At 45.8% G+C, this 16,188-nt stretch overlaps 1 protein-coding gene across 12 annotated transcripts in view; it reads right to left on the reverse strand.

Moving 5' to 3' along the window:
- Nucleotides 1-261: 261 nt before the first annotated feature.
- Nucleotides 262-16,188, reverse strand: part of LTBP1 (latent transforming growth factor beta binding protein 1) — a 365,905-nt gene continuing 349,978 nt past the window's right edge. For all 12 annotated transcript variants that reach the window (XM_045189319.3, XM_024552641.4, XM_045189318.3 and 9 more), the window contains 3 exons: nt 8,675-8,797; nt 4,204-4,353; nt 262-2,803 (listed from right to left, as the gene is read on the reverse strand). In XM_045189319.3, the coding sequence (XP_045045254.2) occupies nt 2,622-2,803; nt 4,204-4,353; nt 8,675-8,797 (455 nt within the window). In that variant the 3' untranslated portion in view covers nt 262-2,621. The remainder of the gene's footprint in view (nt 2,804-4,203; nt 4,354-8,674; nt 8,798-16,188) is intronic.

The following is a 16,188-nucleotide window of genomic DNA, read 5'->3' on the forward strand; positions in this document are numbered from 1 at the left end:
GTGACGGCATAATGAATTGTGCATAATCAGTATAACGAATGACTAGAATGCACTGCTCTATGAGTCTGTCTCTTCATGGCCAAGTAGGACCACTGCCACAGAATCCCCAAGCTGCGGTTTGGAGGACAAGTACATATGTATTTGTAATACATACAATCCATCTGGAGGAGCTCCTGAAAGGAACTAAAAGAATTGTATGTATTACAAAAACAAAACTTTTTCCAGGGCCATGAGACAACATTTATGCAACAAAACACGCAAAATCTAAGTAGTTCCACTTACAGCTGTGTACTTTTATTACATATACAGGTATCTCCTGCTTAATGTTAGCGGTGTGCAAAATCAAACATTTTGGGGAAATGCTAACCGAATTTAGGATACACCTCAGTCCCCTAACCAAATTCCTAAGAATACAATGAAACATTATTAAAAAAAAACACGTTGGAATGTAAGATGCTTACAACATCTCTTCTGGACTGACAATGATGTTTACAGAGCTGCTTTGTGTGCAGAAATAGCTTCTCTTGCATTGTAATTGCCCTTCTCACTCACGTGGCTTCCTTGTCACAATTTTCGATACTTGCTCTATTTGGGGGGGACTCACACAGCACGAGGTAAAAATTAGGGCTCGACAGACATGGATGCACTGTGGAAATGCACTCAGCACAAGCACGTGAGCTGCAGCTGGTCGCGCGGAGTGTACATGGTGGGCCTCTCCATCCCAGCGAGGTCCCCAGGCACATCCACTTTGTTGATAGTGCTTTCCAAACATCTGTGGTGATTCCAACTATTATTATATTTGGGATATACCTCAAGACTTGGCCAACACAGGATTTTTAGGATATCAAAATGTTTCTCCTACCTCTAAACATTAATTGAAAAATGTTGAGAGAGAGACAGGTACATTTTACGATGCTTGGGTGTTATTTCAGCTTTTTATTGCTGCTGCAATGAATTACCACGCATTTGGTGGCTAGTGCGTTAGCAACATGCATTCCACCCGCAACCTTGATCCCCACTTGCCACGTATGGTGGCATCCTCACAGGCTCTAGAGACTGGGGCATGGACATCTTTGATGGGCCTTTATTCTGCCTCCTACGAATATTAAAAACCAAAAGGCTGTCTTTCAGGAAAATGTTCAATTGGGAGATTATCTGCCGAGTATGCCCATACATACGTTTTTTAAATTTCTTTTTAAAACTCAGATGCATCTAATTAAGTAAAAAATGGACTCTGCAGTTCAGTTTAAGTTGTGAAACAATCGCACGACTGTGGATGTGTCTTAAGCAGGGAGAGGAACTTTGAAAGCTACCATTCCTTCTTCCTGACACGAGTACCTTCCTTAACTCGCCAAGGCTTCCACAACAATACCACACACTGGGTGGCTTAAACAGCGAATTGATTTTCTTACAATTCTGGAGGCCTCTCTCCTTGGCCTGTAGATGGTCATCTTCTCCCTGTGTCTTCCTGTGACATTTCCTGTGTGTGTGTCCTACTGTTCTTATCAGGACACCTACCACCTGTGTTAGGGCCCACCCCAGTGATCTTATTTAACCCTAGTGACCTCCCTAAAGACCCTCTCCCCACACACAGCCCCGTTATGAGGTACTGCATGGTTAGGATATCAACATACAAATTCTGAGGGGACAAAATTCAGTCCTTTACTGTATCTAACAAATTTAACAATGAGCCTGCAAAAGACGCTACCCTGATAGAGAACCATTGGTAAAAATACAGGTGGGGGGATATGACTTGTACATGTGTACTCATTGACAATTACTCTCAGATAGAAGATTTTCTAAAAAATGGTGATTTATTTTGCTTTCATATACAATGGTAAATATGCTGGGATCATCAAGTTTTCAAACAATGTTGCTGGGCATACTTTCCACGTTACAATACTCATGTGCTCACTGCATCTTCCACTTCAGTGGGAAAGGGACCAACCGACACCTGCCAGCAGCTTGGCTAAGAATGGACATTAGGATCAGATGATACACCGAAAATACAAAGTACTTTTCTCCAAATGTGTATCAAAGTTTTGAAACAAAACTCATCTGCTCCACAGGACAGACAAGTTGAATTTTAAAATGTTCCAGACTAGGAATAGCATAACCCTGTGTCACGATACTTACAATACAGTTTAACAATATTTTATCAACGACTTGTGCACTTGAGATTTAAAAAAAAAATCTGAGGGAAAAGAAAAACAATAGCCAAGGAACTGCACAACCAAAAAATTGAAAATTATATAAAATATTTCCACCACTATTTAAATGCCAAATTTAATCAAGCAATAGTAAAAAAAAAAAACAACAAGACAACATAATAATACAAACTTCTGTTTAAAATAACAGCACTGCTCCGCCTCTTTTCCACTGAATTTTACATATGAACAGACTATATATACTGGTTTTTCAGAGAAATGTCCGTTTGGTCGGCTCCACCAGGCAGGCGCACACCGAACCCTTGCACGGTCTTCGGACGATATGCAATACCGTGACGTTCCCGTGCTTGTTCCGACATGCCGGGTCAGGTGCAATGTCTCAAGTATAATACATTTCTCTCTTTTCCTTTACACAGTGCAGAGTATATGGGCTTAGGTTATGTAGATTTTCGTTTACTCCAGGTCACTGTCTTTTTCTAAATTCAAGGCGGCATTCAACGGAGTGCAGTAGTTTGGCTTGTCAGAAGGAACGTAGCCTGGCAGACACAAACACTTGTAGGAGCCTTCTGTGTTGATGCACTTGGCGTTCTTGCAGAGAGACATCCGGTTGTTCAACTCGTCACATTCGTTTACATCTGCAATAAGCCGAACAACCCAGGTAAACGAGCTTTGATGTACTCCGCGAGCAAAGACAGCTTACCTGGGGCATCGAGGTGTCTGGCCTGAACACAGCGGGGCTGTTCTCTTCCCCCTCCAACACCCCTACTCCGAAACTTCCCCATTAAGCTCTGTTTCAATCACGTGATAGATAAGAATTTTTAGTCTTACAAATGCAGATTATCAGAGAAGTTCTAGAATTTCTTTCCATTATTTAACACAATATGAACAATGTGTTAGCCTGACATTTTACAGTCACACCTCAAGAAAGCTGGAAGAACTATCCTACTTCTCACTTCCTTTCCACAGGTACAGAACAGCTGGATTTGTCAGGAGGAATACAGGTAAGAACGAGAGCGGCGAGCCCAGAGTTTTCGGAGCAGCCCCTCTGAAGCCTGGCATTACCTCCTCAGGTTTCTTTCCACAGGAAAGACAGGCTCTTTGCACCGGAAACCCCTGTCATAACTGAGGTTTCCTATTTTCCAGACCCAGCACACACCAAGGCTAACGAAACTAAGCAGGGACACTACAGGAGGGAGAAGAACCACAAAAAAATAGGGGGAAAAAAAACCCAGAAAAAAAACCAAACCCTTAAACCCAAGGCCTTTTAGCATAGAAGCCAAAGGGCCCTGGGACACAATCTGGAAGGTCACTCCATGGTCGCCTGGAGAGGATAAGGGTGTGTTTACTGTTCTTTTAAAAATAATTGGGAAGCCACCAAGAGAGAGTTTTAGAAGGAACTTTTTCTGAATGACTACCACATAAGTTGTATTTTTACAGACATCTATATTCCCTTATGCTTGTGTCAGGTGTTCAGGGAAAACATTACTGGCTGCATAGTCGGAAGTTGAATTTAAAAGAGGCAAAGTCATGCCCTGGCCAGGTGGTTAGAGCATCATCCCAATACACCAAGGTTGCAGGTTCAATCCCCAGTCAGGGCACATACAAAAATCAACCAATGAATGCATAAGTAAATGGAACAACAAATTGATGTTTCTCTCTCTCTCTCAAACCAATAAATAAAAAAAAAATTTTTAAAAAGAGACAAAGTCATTCCCTGGAACATTCTGGCCTCTTCACATGTGAGGAATTCTACAGGAATTCTTAAATGAGCTATCAAGTCGATTTTTAAAAAACTGTGGAATACACAGAACATAAACTTGACCATGTTAACCATTGTTAAGTGGACAGTCCAGTGGAATTAAGCACAGTATGTTCACACTGTTGTGCAACCACCACCACCATCCACCTTTAAAAGTCCCTCACCTTCCTCAACCCAGACTCTGCAAACCCGCCTTACATGTGCCTGAGCGCATGAGATCTGACCACAGGGGATCTCAGGGAGAGAACCGTTTCCCATAAGACGCATCATTCTTACCGACACAGGTCATCTTGGCCATATCCAGGTGATACCCGTCAAAGCAGTCGCAGGTGTAGCCTTCCTGCACCCTCACGCAGCGGCCGTTCTCACACCCGTTGAGGATGCCGCACTCCTCAGCCTGCAGCTCCTCAAAGCTGTTTAAGAAACCTGGACATGACGGGGCAGGAGCCAAGTTAGAAATTTCCACTGTCTTAAACCAGTTTTAAAAACTGTATGGTTATCGCCCTGACCAGTGTGGCTCAGCTGGTTGGGTGTCAGCCGGCAAAGAGAAAGGCCACCAGCTGGATTCCCAGTCAGGGCACATGCCTGGGTTTCGGGTTCAGTCCCCAGTCAGGGCACCTGCAAGAGGCAACCAATCAATGTTTCTCTCTCGCATCGATGTTTCTATCACTCTCTTTCTCCCTCCTCCCCTCTTCTGTAAAAATAAATAAATAAATCTTATAAAAAAGAAAAAGTCTATATGGTTATTAAGCTTATGGTTCATCAGATAGACATATTTAATATTTCAGACACCTTAAAGTTAGCATTAAAATTTAAGTGAATACTGAATGTAGCCACAATACAATATTAAGCAGAAAATATTAAAAACTTTCTATATATGCTGTGCAGATTAGCACATCTGGAATTCTGATGTTCTGTATCAAAGTCACTTAAAACGATCAATCAAGTATAATTTTTGGTTTTGCCCTTAATTATTTAAAGTTTGCATCTAAAATGCTAGATTTCCTGAGTTCTCACTAGCAAACATCAGGACGTGGTTCAGTGCGGAGCCAAGAGCGAATGTACCAGAGTTCGGGCGACGTTTGCTCAGAAAGCCCAGGAGAGAGAGAGCCAGGCGGCCTGGCCTCGCCCTGCCGAGTCTGTTTGTTTGCTCTGGCTTCAGAATGAGCCGGGCTCTTGGGGAGCAAAGGACAAAGGCAGTAACAGGGACTCAAAACATCCTGATAAATGAGTGGAGTACATCTTGCTTGTGTCTAGTAAACCAAAAGGCTTTTTGTAAGGACACAAAGAAGCTCTTGTTTGGCTCTATGTGTAGTTTAGATATCTTTAAACTGATTCAGAGCTAGAGTTTAATAACATAAAAACAATCTGACCAGGCATCAAGGATGTTCAGCTTTCTCTCTAGAGAAGGATGTTGTCGATACAAAGCCAAGGTCACTCAAACACACTGCTGACGTGACCCCTCAACCCTCCCCACCTGCGGAAACTCCCCATGTGTTAGCGTCAAAAAAAATCCAAATGAGGGTCGGGCGGCTGGGTGACAGAGGTGGAGGGATTAAGAAGTACTAATTGTAGTCACAGAGGCGGAGATTACAGGTTGGGGAACTTGGTCAATGATACCGTGATAACTATGCATGGGGCCTGGAGGGGTACTTCAAGCAGTGGGGGGACCACGCTGTGAAGTGCACGATTTTAGAACCACTTTTCTGTGCATCTGAAACTAATATAGAATAATACTGAATGTAAACAGTAATTGAACATAGTTTAAGGAAAAAAATTAAAATGTAGACCCAACTATTAGACCTTTGAAGTAATTCTCCAGCAGAACTGCAGGGGGCAGCAAAACATCATTGCTTATGCAGGGCTGCAAAGTATAACTCAGTGATCTTACAAATTTAGTTAAGACATCCATGACAAGCCCTTTTTAAAATCTGAAAAGGAAAAAAATATTACAGGTCATCAAGAATATGTCAGCTGATCCCCAAAGCCAGTTTGATAAATACTGACTTAAGAGAATAAAGCCAAATTCCAGATAGCACAGCAAAATCATTTTGACTTTGTATCTAGTAAAATGATGTTTTATTATATAAACTTAAACTTGAAATCAGCCCTGGCCAGTGTGGCTCAGCTGGTTGGAGTGTCATCTCATAAACTGAAAGATCGTGGGTTTGATTCCCGGTCAGGGCAAAGGCCTAGGTTGCGGGTTTGGTCCCTGGTCAGGGTGTGCAGGAGAGGCAACTGGTTGATGTTTCTCTCCCCCTCTCTCTAAAATCATTAAGTATGTCCTGGGGTGGGGATAAAACAAAAAGGCAAAGCATGAAATTAAATTTTAAGCTCTTATGTAGACTTCAAGTAGACTCCCCAAAATACTTCCACAGGACTCGGCACAGGGCACCCACCGCCCCGAATCTGGCCTGCTGCTGATTTTTGTCAGTGCAATGTCACTGGAACACGGTCGTACCCACTCACTGACGTATGTCTGGCAGAGCTGAGTAGCTACAATGCAGATGATACGGCTGCAAAGCCTAAAACTTTTACTACCTGGTCCTTTAGGAGAAAGAGTTGGTCTCTGCTGCAGGAGATTCCAGTTTCACAGGTATCACTCTAAGTAAAGGCACCAACAGCCATCAGCTAATATTCTGAAGTAACCAGAAGGCAGGAGACGGTGAATCGTAAAGGTGGGAAGAATGCACAGCCTCCCCTCTATGTTACTATCTACCCAATATCACCATTTCTCCAGCAGGGCCAGAAAGCCCTTGCTCCTGGTCGGACTAGGAGAAGCGACTTCTCCTAACTTGTGGAATTTAAAGGCTGTGGCATAGGTCAAGGCTGGAGGTCTTGGAACTGCATCTCCACCTCCTATGCTGCTAAGTAGGAAATTGATGTGATACCTTGTTTCTTTCTTAATATTTGTAGTGAATTTAAAAGGAGTGCTAAGGCAATGTCAGCTTTAAAAAAAGAAGGTACATAAGCCAGGACATTTCAACTTCGAAACTCCTGACATCTGACCTATGCTGCATGCGCAAGCTGCGGGTCCATGTCGAACTGCTTACAGACTTGAGCTGGTATTCTGGATTTATGGGCCAGGTAAGCTGGCTTTCTCTCAACCTCAATATTTCTTCTCCTTTTTTTCCTTTCTCTCTCTTTTTAAGGTAAATGTTTATCGACCTATAACATAAACACAGAGAAGTGCAGAAACCGTAAGTGCACGGTCTAACAGCGGTTAGCGCCCTCAGGCACATTTCACGATGGTGATTTAAAACAGTCTCAGGTGTCAGAAGCCAGGATGGCAGCTGCCCTTGCAGGGAGTGGGCGAGGAAAGGGCACCGGGGCTTCTGGGCGCTGGCGTGCTCTAGGCCTGCGTGGGGGGTACCGAGGTGTGTCAATCAGCCCAGCTGGGTTCTTAGAGTGCTGTGTTCCTGTAAGTTTTAAAACACTCTTAATGGATGAGCAATACAGTGCACCCTTCAAAACACAAAAGGAAGGAAGGGAAGAAAGAAGAAAGGGAGCGGGGAGAGAGAGAGGAAGGAGAAAAGGGAAGGGAAGAGGGAAAAAACTCTTCAACTCAGAACTGAAGGAAATCCGAGCGCACCTACAAAGCTTGCGCTGCCCCCCAGGAAGGGGCCATGACGAGCGGGACGGAGCAGGTGCCAGGGCCCGAAGAAAGAAAAAGTTCCCCTGAATTCTGTGATTCAGCAGTCTTTCCAACGTCCCCTCAGCCCCACTCCCTGGTCCACGGGGACTCCCCCTGCAAGACCGGCCCCTCTGTAAGTCGTGGACGAGGCAGCTAGGATCCCTGTTTCCTATTCCTGTTCTTGAAGTGACACGACCTGCCATCTGCTGATATTTCACTTGTTCCTCTGTTTCTGAGCCTTCAAACAGTTGGTCTAAATGAAAGCTCCGGTTCCCCCATTGAAACGTTGTGTGGCTTCCTCACCCAGGCTGCTGGGTTGCACACCGTCAGACCGTTGCTTTCTAAACGGGAGTGAGCTTCTCACGTGCCACATCTCGCAAGAAAACCATGCTCACCAATCCAGGAAAAGCCACACACATAACAGCCTACCTAATGCATCCCCTCACAGGTGGATTCTAAACATCCATTTCTAACCAGACAAGCAATTTTTCTGACCTCCCACTCTAAAATACTTGTAAGAGCAAGTAGGAACAGTTAACCTTTGTCATTTCCCAGTGTGAAAAAGAGGCTACAGTTTCTAACTGGGCATTTAAGAAAACTCTCAAACTAGGTAACTACTTAATGGGTAAAAAGTGATTTTGCTGCCCTGGCTAGGTAGCTAAGTTGCTTACAGCATCCACCTGATGTACCAAGGTTGCAGGTTTTATCCCTGGTCCAGGCACATAAGAGAATCAACCAATGAATGCATAAATAAGTGGAACAACAAATCAATGTTTCTCTTTCTCTCCCTCCCCCCCTCCCACCGCCTGTCCTCCATCCTCTTTCTCTAAACATCAATAAAATTAAAAATGATTTTGTGTTGAAAATTATAGCCATCAGATCATTCACTTTAAAGACAGTAAACATAACAGCATCCCTACCAACAGTTCTCCAACGTGAGAGGCATAAAGGTCACCTCAGGGGCCAGCGAAACCCCCAAGTTTCTGATTCAGCGGGTCCAGCGTGCAGCCTGAAAATCTGCATTTCTAACAAGTTCCCAGGGCTACATCGTGAGAACTGGTGGCCAAACTTTAACCGCACTGAGTTTTGAAGTAACCAGAGACTTCTGCTTACGGTCCTGAATGAAGTAGGGGTCAGCTTCCGGAGAGTACTGTTCGCTGAAGTCGACCAAGGCGTCCCGTCCGTACGGCCGCCGGCGTCCTGTGATGGGGATGTTACACAGCTGCGCATAGTCGTCTAAGAAAGAAACAAGGGAAGGGACACGCCTTCAGTGTCTGCTTGCACCTAGACACACCCCCTTCCAGCTCGGAGCGCTGGGAACCTGCCGGGGCTCTCTGTCCCCCGTGTGCCCCGTCCCTCCCACACACCACTGGCCCTAGAGGCGTCTTGGGGCTCTTCATGACAGCGCAGCCCATCCACACACCAGGGAGCTGCAGAACATCACTAAGATTCCAGCTTGAACTCTAAATCAAAAATAGTAGCTGAACAGTTGGTAGGACGTATCCCAGGAGAGTAAGGAACTAAAACACAAGCCATCTGAGAGTGAGGCAGGCCTGTGAGAAGGATGGTGTTACCGGAACCCATCTGGTGTTGTCATCAAAACACTTTAAAGGTATAAAGTAGTCATTCTTAAGGATAGGTACCTTCACTAGAGAGAGAAAAAATGTGTCTCTGATGATCCAAAAAATAGGCAACTAGCAAGCCAGGATGCTATGAAGTAGCATTTAAATTTAGCAGAAGTTATTATAACTCTATTCTCAAGACCTGGTCCTTAGGAATCATATTATAGTCAATATGGTATCATCTCCATCATCATAGTGTAGTAAAGGCAGCAGTAATAACAATAGCTACCAGCCGTATAATGCTTGCTCTGTGCTGGGTGCTGGAACCGAATGCAGGTCTGCCTGCCGCTGTGAAAGCCGGAACTGGGGAGGCAGGTGCTGATGTAAAGGAAAGTGGTTTATTCTCAGATGCCAGCAACCCGGAAGAGGGGGAACTCAGTCTCCAAGCCCGTCACCTGGGACAACGGGGACTCATGTCTCAAAGCCCATCTCCACCTCTCAGTGCAGGCAGAGGTTTTTATAAGGAGAGAAAGGGGAACAGAACAAAGAGACCCAGGGAGGGGACTGAAAAGTTCTCTACGTGCAGACGAGCACAGTCCATTCCGGTCAGGACAGTGATGTCCGGGGTGCATCACCCTGGCCCCACGACTGAAGGTCAGCAAATCTCCCAGACTCTGAAGGTTAGAGTCTGTATCTTTTGAAACTAGTTCCTGGGATTCCCATACCAACACGCTGTTCACCTACAAGCTACACATTAGCGTCAGCACTTACAGAAGCAACATCCAAAAATGGAGGGCTGGGTTACCATTCCCACCGTTACAGCACTGCTCTTACTTAACACATACTACTTCACTAATACACCACTCACAGCACCCTGTGAAGGGTGCTGTCATCACCCCCGTCTTACAGATGAGGAAACAGAAGCAGAGAGGTTAAGTGACAGCTGACACGTGGCAGTACCAGACTTGAACTCAGTAAGGAAGCTCCAGCTCCTGCACAGTTAACTTTCTGCCTCTCCTACAACTTCTCAGCCCCTTTGCAATTCTTGTCTTTACCTCCTCTGCACCCCAGATGGATTCTCCTGCAGTTACCACCTCCTGAGGCCGTCTTCCCGTTCTAAGCTAGGTCAGCCCCACGGCCATCGGACCTCTATCTAAACTCCACGTTGCCTTTTTCACAGGACCCACCAGCACACCTGTCTGGGGTGGCTGGGCTGTCAATCCAGTCTGTGGCCCCAGCCCTTGCCTATGTTTAGGAGCAGAGTTATGTGGAAGGCCCAGAGACGAAAGCTTTATGAAGGACAGCTTCACGTTGTGAATGCGTGTTTTACAGAGGTGTGCTGCCTGAGGATTCATCTGGCAGATGGTCACGATTCTGGGGCTCCCCAGACTTCAATAGCTCCGCCAGAACTGTGAGCTGCAGGCCAGTGTGTCCCAGGGCTGGGTGGATGCCCTTGGGGCAGTCACACAAGGCAACAGCCACGTGCCTGGACCTCGGCTGGAGAGAACTGTCCTCTGTTTTCTCTCCTTCTGTAACTTGCAAAACTCAGGAAATGCTCTAAGGCAATAGTGGGAATGCTCAAGGCCTTCTTTCACCTCCAAATGCACAGGAGTCAAAGGGTGTGTGTGTGTGTGTGTGTGTGTGCAAGCTTAACTGTGCACACACACAATTCTCTCCCAGAACTGCACCAAGAAAGTCTAAAGCCACAGAAAGTCTGACTCTGCACCACTGGATAGGGGAGGGCGATGGGTGCCCCTCCCTAAAATTCTCCTCGGACAGACGTATTCCAGGAAGAACATACAGACCCCAGACAGCCCAATATGTCTGCACAAAAGCATTTCATGAGAAATATTAATTTCATTAAGGAAATAGCTGAACCTGGAAAAAGATCCTGACTTGGGGGAAAAAAACCCAACTTCATACAGAGAGAACACACATGGCTGTCAGTTCTGCTTCGAGTCTGAGAGAGAAGAATTAAGGACTTCCTTGTGAGAGCGAGATTGCTGAGATGTTTCCAAGTTTCAAGAGCTGAGGTCATTTTCTCTCGTGGCTTTTCATGGACATTTGCTGTGCATCTGAAAGGGAGACTTGTCCCGTATTTTCTACCCAAGCAACAGTTGTGATCAAGAATGGATATTAAAAATAAATTAATTCATGTTCTTATTTTGTAAAACTAAGCCCAGACACAGCTGGGCAAGTTCCTCTCTGACATGTGGCTCGTCGGGGAGCCCTGCTGAGACTCGAGGTCCTGGGGCTGGTGACACAGAGCCACGGCCGTCCCAGGGCTATGTGAGCTGCCAGCCTGTGACCTTGCCCTAGACCATGGCTCCTCTGCTAAGAAACAAGCTGGTGGCTACCCTGCCAGCTCTCCCCATCTCGTATTGCAAAAGGAAGGGACCGAGTGGGAGAGGAGTGGCAAGGACAAACAGACTTCTGCTCCAGGGAAAGGCTGATGAGAATCTTCCTGGAAAAGGTGGTACTGGCCCCAAAACTAAATAGATGAGTAGAATTTACTCTACAGGAGAAGATACTTCGGATTGATTTTAAAAATGCACTCATCCAAAAGCATCAAGAAAGCAATTGTAAGCTGGGTTTGGGGACTACCAACTGGCTCCTAGGAAGGCTTCCACCCTGATGTCTCCTGGGGAGGGGGGCAGAGGAGAAGAATGGGGGTCGGACCTTTGGGACTTGAGGCTTCTTCTTTGCCCACTCCTCTTACCCAGCCATGCATTTCTCTGTTAAGATTCTAGACGTACTGTCCTGGGCTGCTTCAGAGGACACACATTCCAAACTTCAAGACAGTTTTGGTCAGTTACCAAAACATTTCTGCGTTACATGCACTCTCTATCTGAAGATGGGCAGCATTCCCATCACCACCGGGACATGCATTTTGAGGAGCATCCATTCATGCCTCCTCTCCAGCTGCCCACATCTGCTGTCACTCTTGACCAGGGTCAAGGGTGAAGTGAGGATGGGGTGATGAAAAGAATGGGGGCTCTGGAGGCAGAAGCTGGGGCTCCAGCCCTGATTGTACCACTCCACTTTCAGCTTAGCGTTTTGGGGTAAGCCCCAGTTTCCACGCCTGTCACATGTGGGTAATACTCCTTGTGTTGCCTGCTTCTGTGTTATTGACATACAAAAATGAGACCACATTTTGGACCTGTTCATAAATTTTGAAGCACCAAGAAAATGGAGGGTACAATTTTTCCTCATAGGTAAAATTATTTAGTCCCTACTGAGCAGCTGGAAGTGAGTGAGGGTTTGCAAAGACAGCATCAGAATGATCGACACAAACTTTAGTGTCAGCGAAACTTAAAGGCAGTGGTCAGTTGGTAAGTGATTGTGCAGTAAATTAAGAGCAATGAAAGCATAGTCTCTAGATGTCTTTAGGTATCACTGCAAGATTATTTAGAATTTCCTAGTAGATGGAGGAAAACTTTAATTCAGTCAAGAGACCAAAGCCTTCGTCTCAGACATGAGGCTTATTTATTGAGGGCCTTAGAACATACAACTACTTCATTGGACAGTGATGAAGCATGAACAATAGTTTACTTTAACACTAGATATATAGAACTCGAAGTGTAGGGAAAAAGCCTGACATTCAACAATTCTTACTATGTGTCTGAATTGATCAGACATGTGTTAGTCAAGAGTGGGTTTCTCACCATCTTCCCGGGGAGCAACTAGAGTATCACAGCATTTTCTCTGAGTCTCGGGCAAGGCACCCTCTTCAGGATCTGGGCACATGCACATTCCTAGCATGTCTGGGCCTCAGAGCAAACCCCAAGCCACAGCCAGAACCCATTCTAGCTCAGAGGTGCTCAGTTATATCTAGAGCTGGGTCACAGCTGCAGTCGGCTTGGGGGTGCAGTGAATGGTGGCTGGTGAGGGTATAGAGCCCAGGATAGAGGATACCTAAGCTATTCACACAACTTCCCACGGCAGCCCACGGAAACCTCTGGGTGGTCATTTCATCCAGCTCACCATGTGCAGATGAACAGATCCATTCTGTCTCTAGAGTCTTTCTCCTTCTCCAAAACAGCCTTCACTTACTCCATCAACAATAATTAAGTACCCAGTTTCCCGGGGCTTGGTGCAAACGAATAACTTGGCTTAACAGACGGGGCTCTCTTTGGGAGGCCAACACTGTGTATGAGATACCACACAATGTGTTGGTCCAGGATCTTGCCAAATGAAGATATAAACCAAATAGAAAATAGAAATATTCACACCTCCCCGCCCCCACCCACTGCAGCTCCCACATCCCCAAGAACAAATGCCCAGCCCTTGATCAAAGCTTTGACAGACACACATGGGACGGCGTGGGCCACCGCCACTAAGCAGTCTAAACAAGATCCAGGCCATCGATCACTCTCCTTTCCCTGACACGGCAGATTCACAGAACAGATGGTGCTTTGATTTTAATTTTTAAATTGAAAAAGAAGTTTAAAAATTGCCCCCTGGAGCCTGTGGGTCTGGGGCCCCTGCTGTTGGTGGCAATGGGAAGCACATTACTAGACCCTGGCGGGAAACCTCCATTCCTGGTGACAGACACGTCTGCAGGGCTGGGCTGGACGGCCGCATGTCACCATGCCACTTTGGCATGTGAGAAAACTGGGAGGTGAAGTTTCGTTCTGCCTGAGGCCGATTAAACTCAGCTGCTGCCAGAAAGAGCTAGGAGGCTGCCTTTGGCTCTCCACACAGCAGGGCTACACACTCTTCAGGCTGAAATTGCATCACTTTCCAGCATCGGAGAAACAAGGGCTGACTCTTATACGTTAGAAAAATGGGTCTTGTTTGGCTCAAATTCTAGACCAGGTGTTTTTCTTACAGGTTCCCATATGTATTATTAATTAATGACGGTGTTTGGGAAATATACAACCAGCAAATGGAGAAAGGCGACAGAGAGAACAAAATGAGTATTTACCCCAATGCATGCTGAGCCCGCCGTTTAACAGGCAATTGGTTTTTTTTTGGGGGGGGGGGGGACTTAAATGAGCATAATTTATGAAATTAGAAAACTGTTGACCATTTACAGAACATTCCACCCAGGATGGATGATACCGAAAGAAGCGCGAAGAAAGAGGATTGCACTGGCCACGCTACATCTGGTTAGACAACCAGATTGACAACCAAGCCACGTCGGTTTGGTTGTCCGCTTCTGCTTTCTCAGAGGACACGCTCATACCCACAGTCCCTGGGGAACAGGCAAGAATCCAGCTTCCCTGATATTACACTTACTGCGTTGTGGGAGAAAACTGGGCATACTAAAAAACAGAAAACACCCGGAGTCAAAGCCTTGGGTTCTAGTCCTGCTTCTCCACTTTCTGGTGCCTTGGACAGGACACACTTTTTGGTGTGTTGAGCAGGGTTACAGCACTTCGTCTTAGTGATGTTAAAGGCAAGGCACTGTTTCGTCCAGCCATCAGTCGGCTCTTTCACTCACTTAAGCAGAGGTTGAGAATCTTACGGGCAGTGTGGGGTTTGAGACAGGAAAGGGCTATCACAACAGCACACGGGATGTGTGCAACAGCTTATCGGGGCGCAGAAGCGGTGGGGACTGAGTCAGCCGGGAAGAGCTGGGAAGGCTTCACCCTGCGGGTGAGCATCCGCAGGAAGGAGGCTGCCAGGCGAGGAGGAGGAGGGAAGGAAACGCAGAGAGGGACACGGGCATGTACAGTAGTCCTCCCTTATCTGAGGTTTCAGTTGCCTGTGGTCGACTGTGGTCTGAAAATATTAAAAGAAAAGGTCTAGAGATAAAGTTCATATGTTTTAAATTGCACATGGTTCTGAGTACTGTGATGAAATCTCATGCCGTCCCGCTCTGTCCCGCCTGGGACGTGAATCATCCTTTAGTCCTGTGTCCCTCACTGTATGTGCTGCCCACGCCGTAGCCCCTCAGTAGCCGTCCTGGCTAGCAGATTGACTTCCATGGTCATATTCCATGGTCTTCTGCTTGTGTTCACTTATGCTTATTTTCCTTCATAATGGCCCCAAAACACAGGAGTAGAGATGCTGGCAACCCATGTGTGCTGAGAAGAAGCTGTAAAGTGCTCCTTTTAAGTGAAAAGGATACTATAATAAGATATTTTGAGAGAAGAGACCACAACCACATAAATTTTACTGCAGTATATTGTTCTGATTGTTCTATTTTATTAGTTATTATTGTTAATCTCTTACAGTGCCTAATTAATAAATTAAACCTTATCATAGGTAGGAATGTATAGAAAAAAACATTGTAGAATATATAAGATTCAGTATTGTCTGCAATTTTTCAGGCATCCACCAGGGGTCTGGGACTCTATCCCCAATAATAAAGGGGTGCAACAGATAAGAAAGCATTAGGGGAACAAGAGCACCATGCAAACGCTAAAGAACAGGTGAAAAAGGGAAAGTCAGCTAACGCATCCGGTGCTTCTTTGGGTCAGATGTTGAGTACTTTTGCACACGCCTTTTTCATTTAAATTTCAGAACAGCCCTATGAAATAATTGTAATGGGCTCCTTTTGTTTTCAGTAAGAAAATTAGGTTTATAGTGAAGCCCTGGTTTAGGCAAAAGACTTGAACCCAAATTGGTCAATTGGCAAAGCCTCATTCCTTCTCCTCCCCAGCTGCCCTTCTGAAATCCTAAGAAAATTATTAAATACACTCCCTGGACCTTAAGCATCAGGTAAGTACTTAGTTCAGCAAGAAGCATTTGCGACGAGAATTCCAGGGAGAGTAATAACCATGAATGCTGACGAGCTCAGCCCCACCAGGGTCAGCTCTGTCATTAGCAGGATTTATGTTTATTGAGTTTGCTCGATTTATTAGGTGAAAGAGATCACATTGCTTAATGTTCAATTAAATTGTACTTGTTGAGAGCAGGGAAGTCATGAAGTCTCAACTCTTGGCAGGGCCTACTTCTGCGAGGCCCCTGCAAATGTTCATGTTCTAAGGAAACTCAGGGGCCGCAGACCAGTCAAGTCCCCCCACCCAGCCTCCCCCGAGTGCCGCCCCCTCCAAGGTCAGCCATTCCCAGAGTTTCCCAGCAGACCGCTGTTTATTTAGCCAGACTCACTGAAGA

Source organism: Desmodus rotundus, chromosome 5 (genome assembly GCF_022682495.2).
Source record: "Desmodus rotundus isolate HL8 chromosome 5, HLdesRot8A.1, whole genome shotgun sequence".
NCBI classification, from domain to species: Eukaryota; Metazoa; Chordata; class Mammalia; order Chiroptera; family Phyllostomidae; genus Desmodus; species Desmodus rotundus.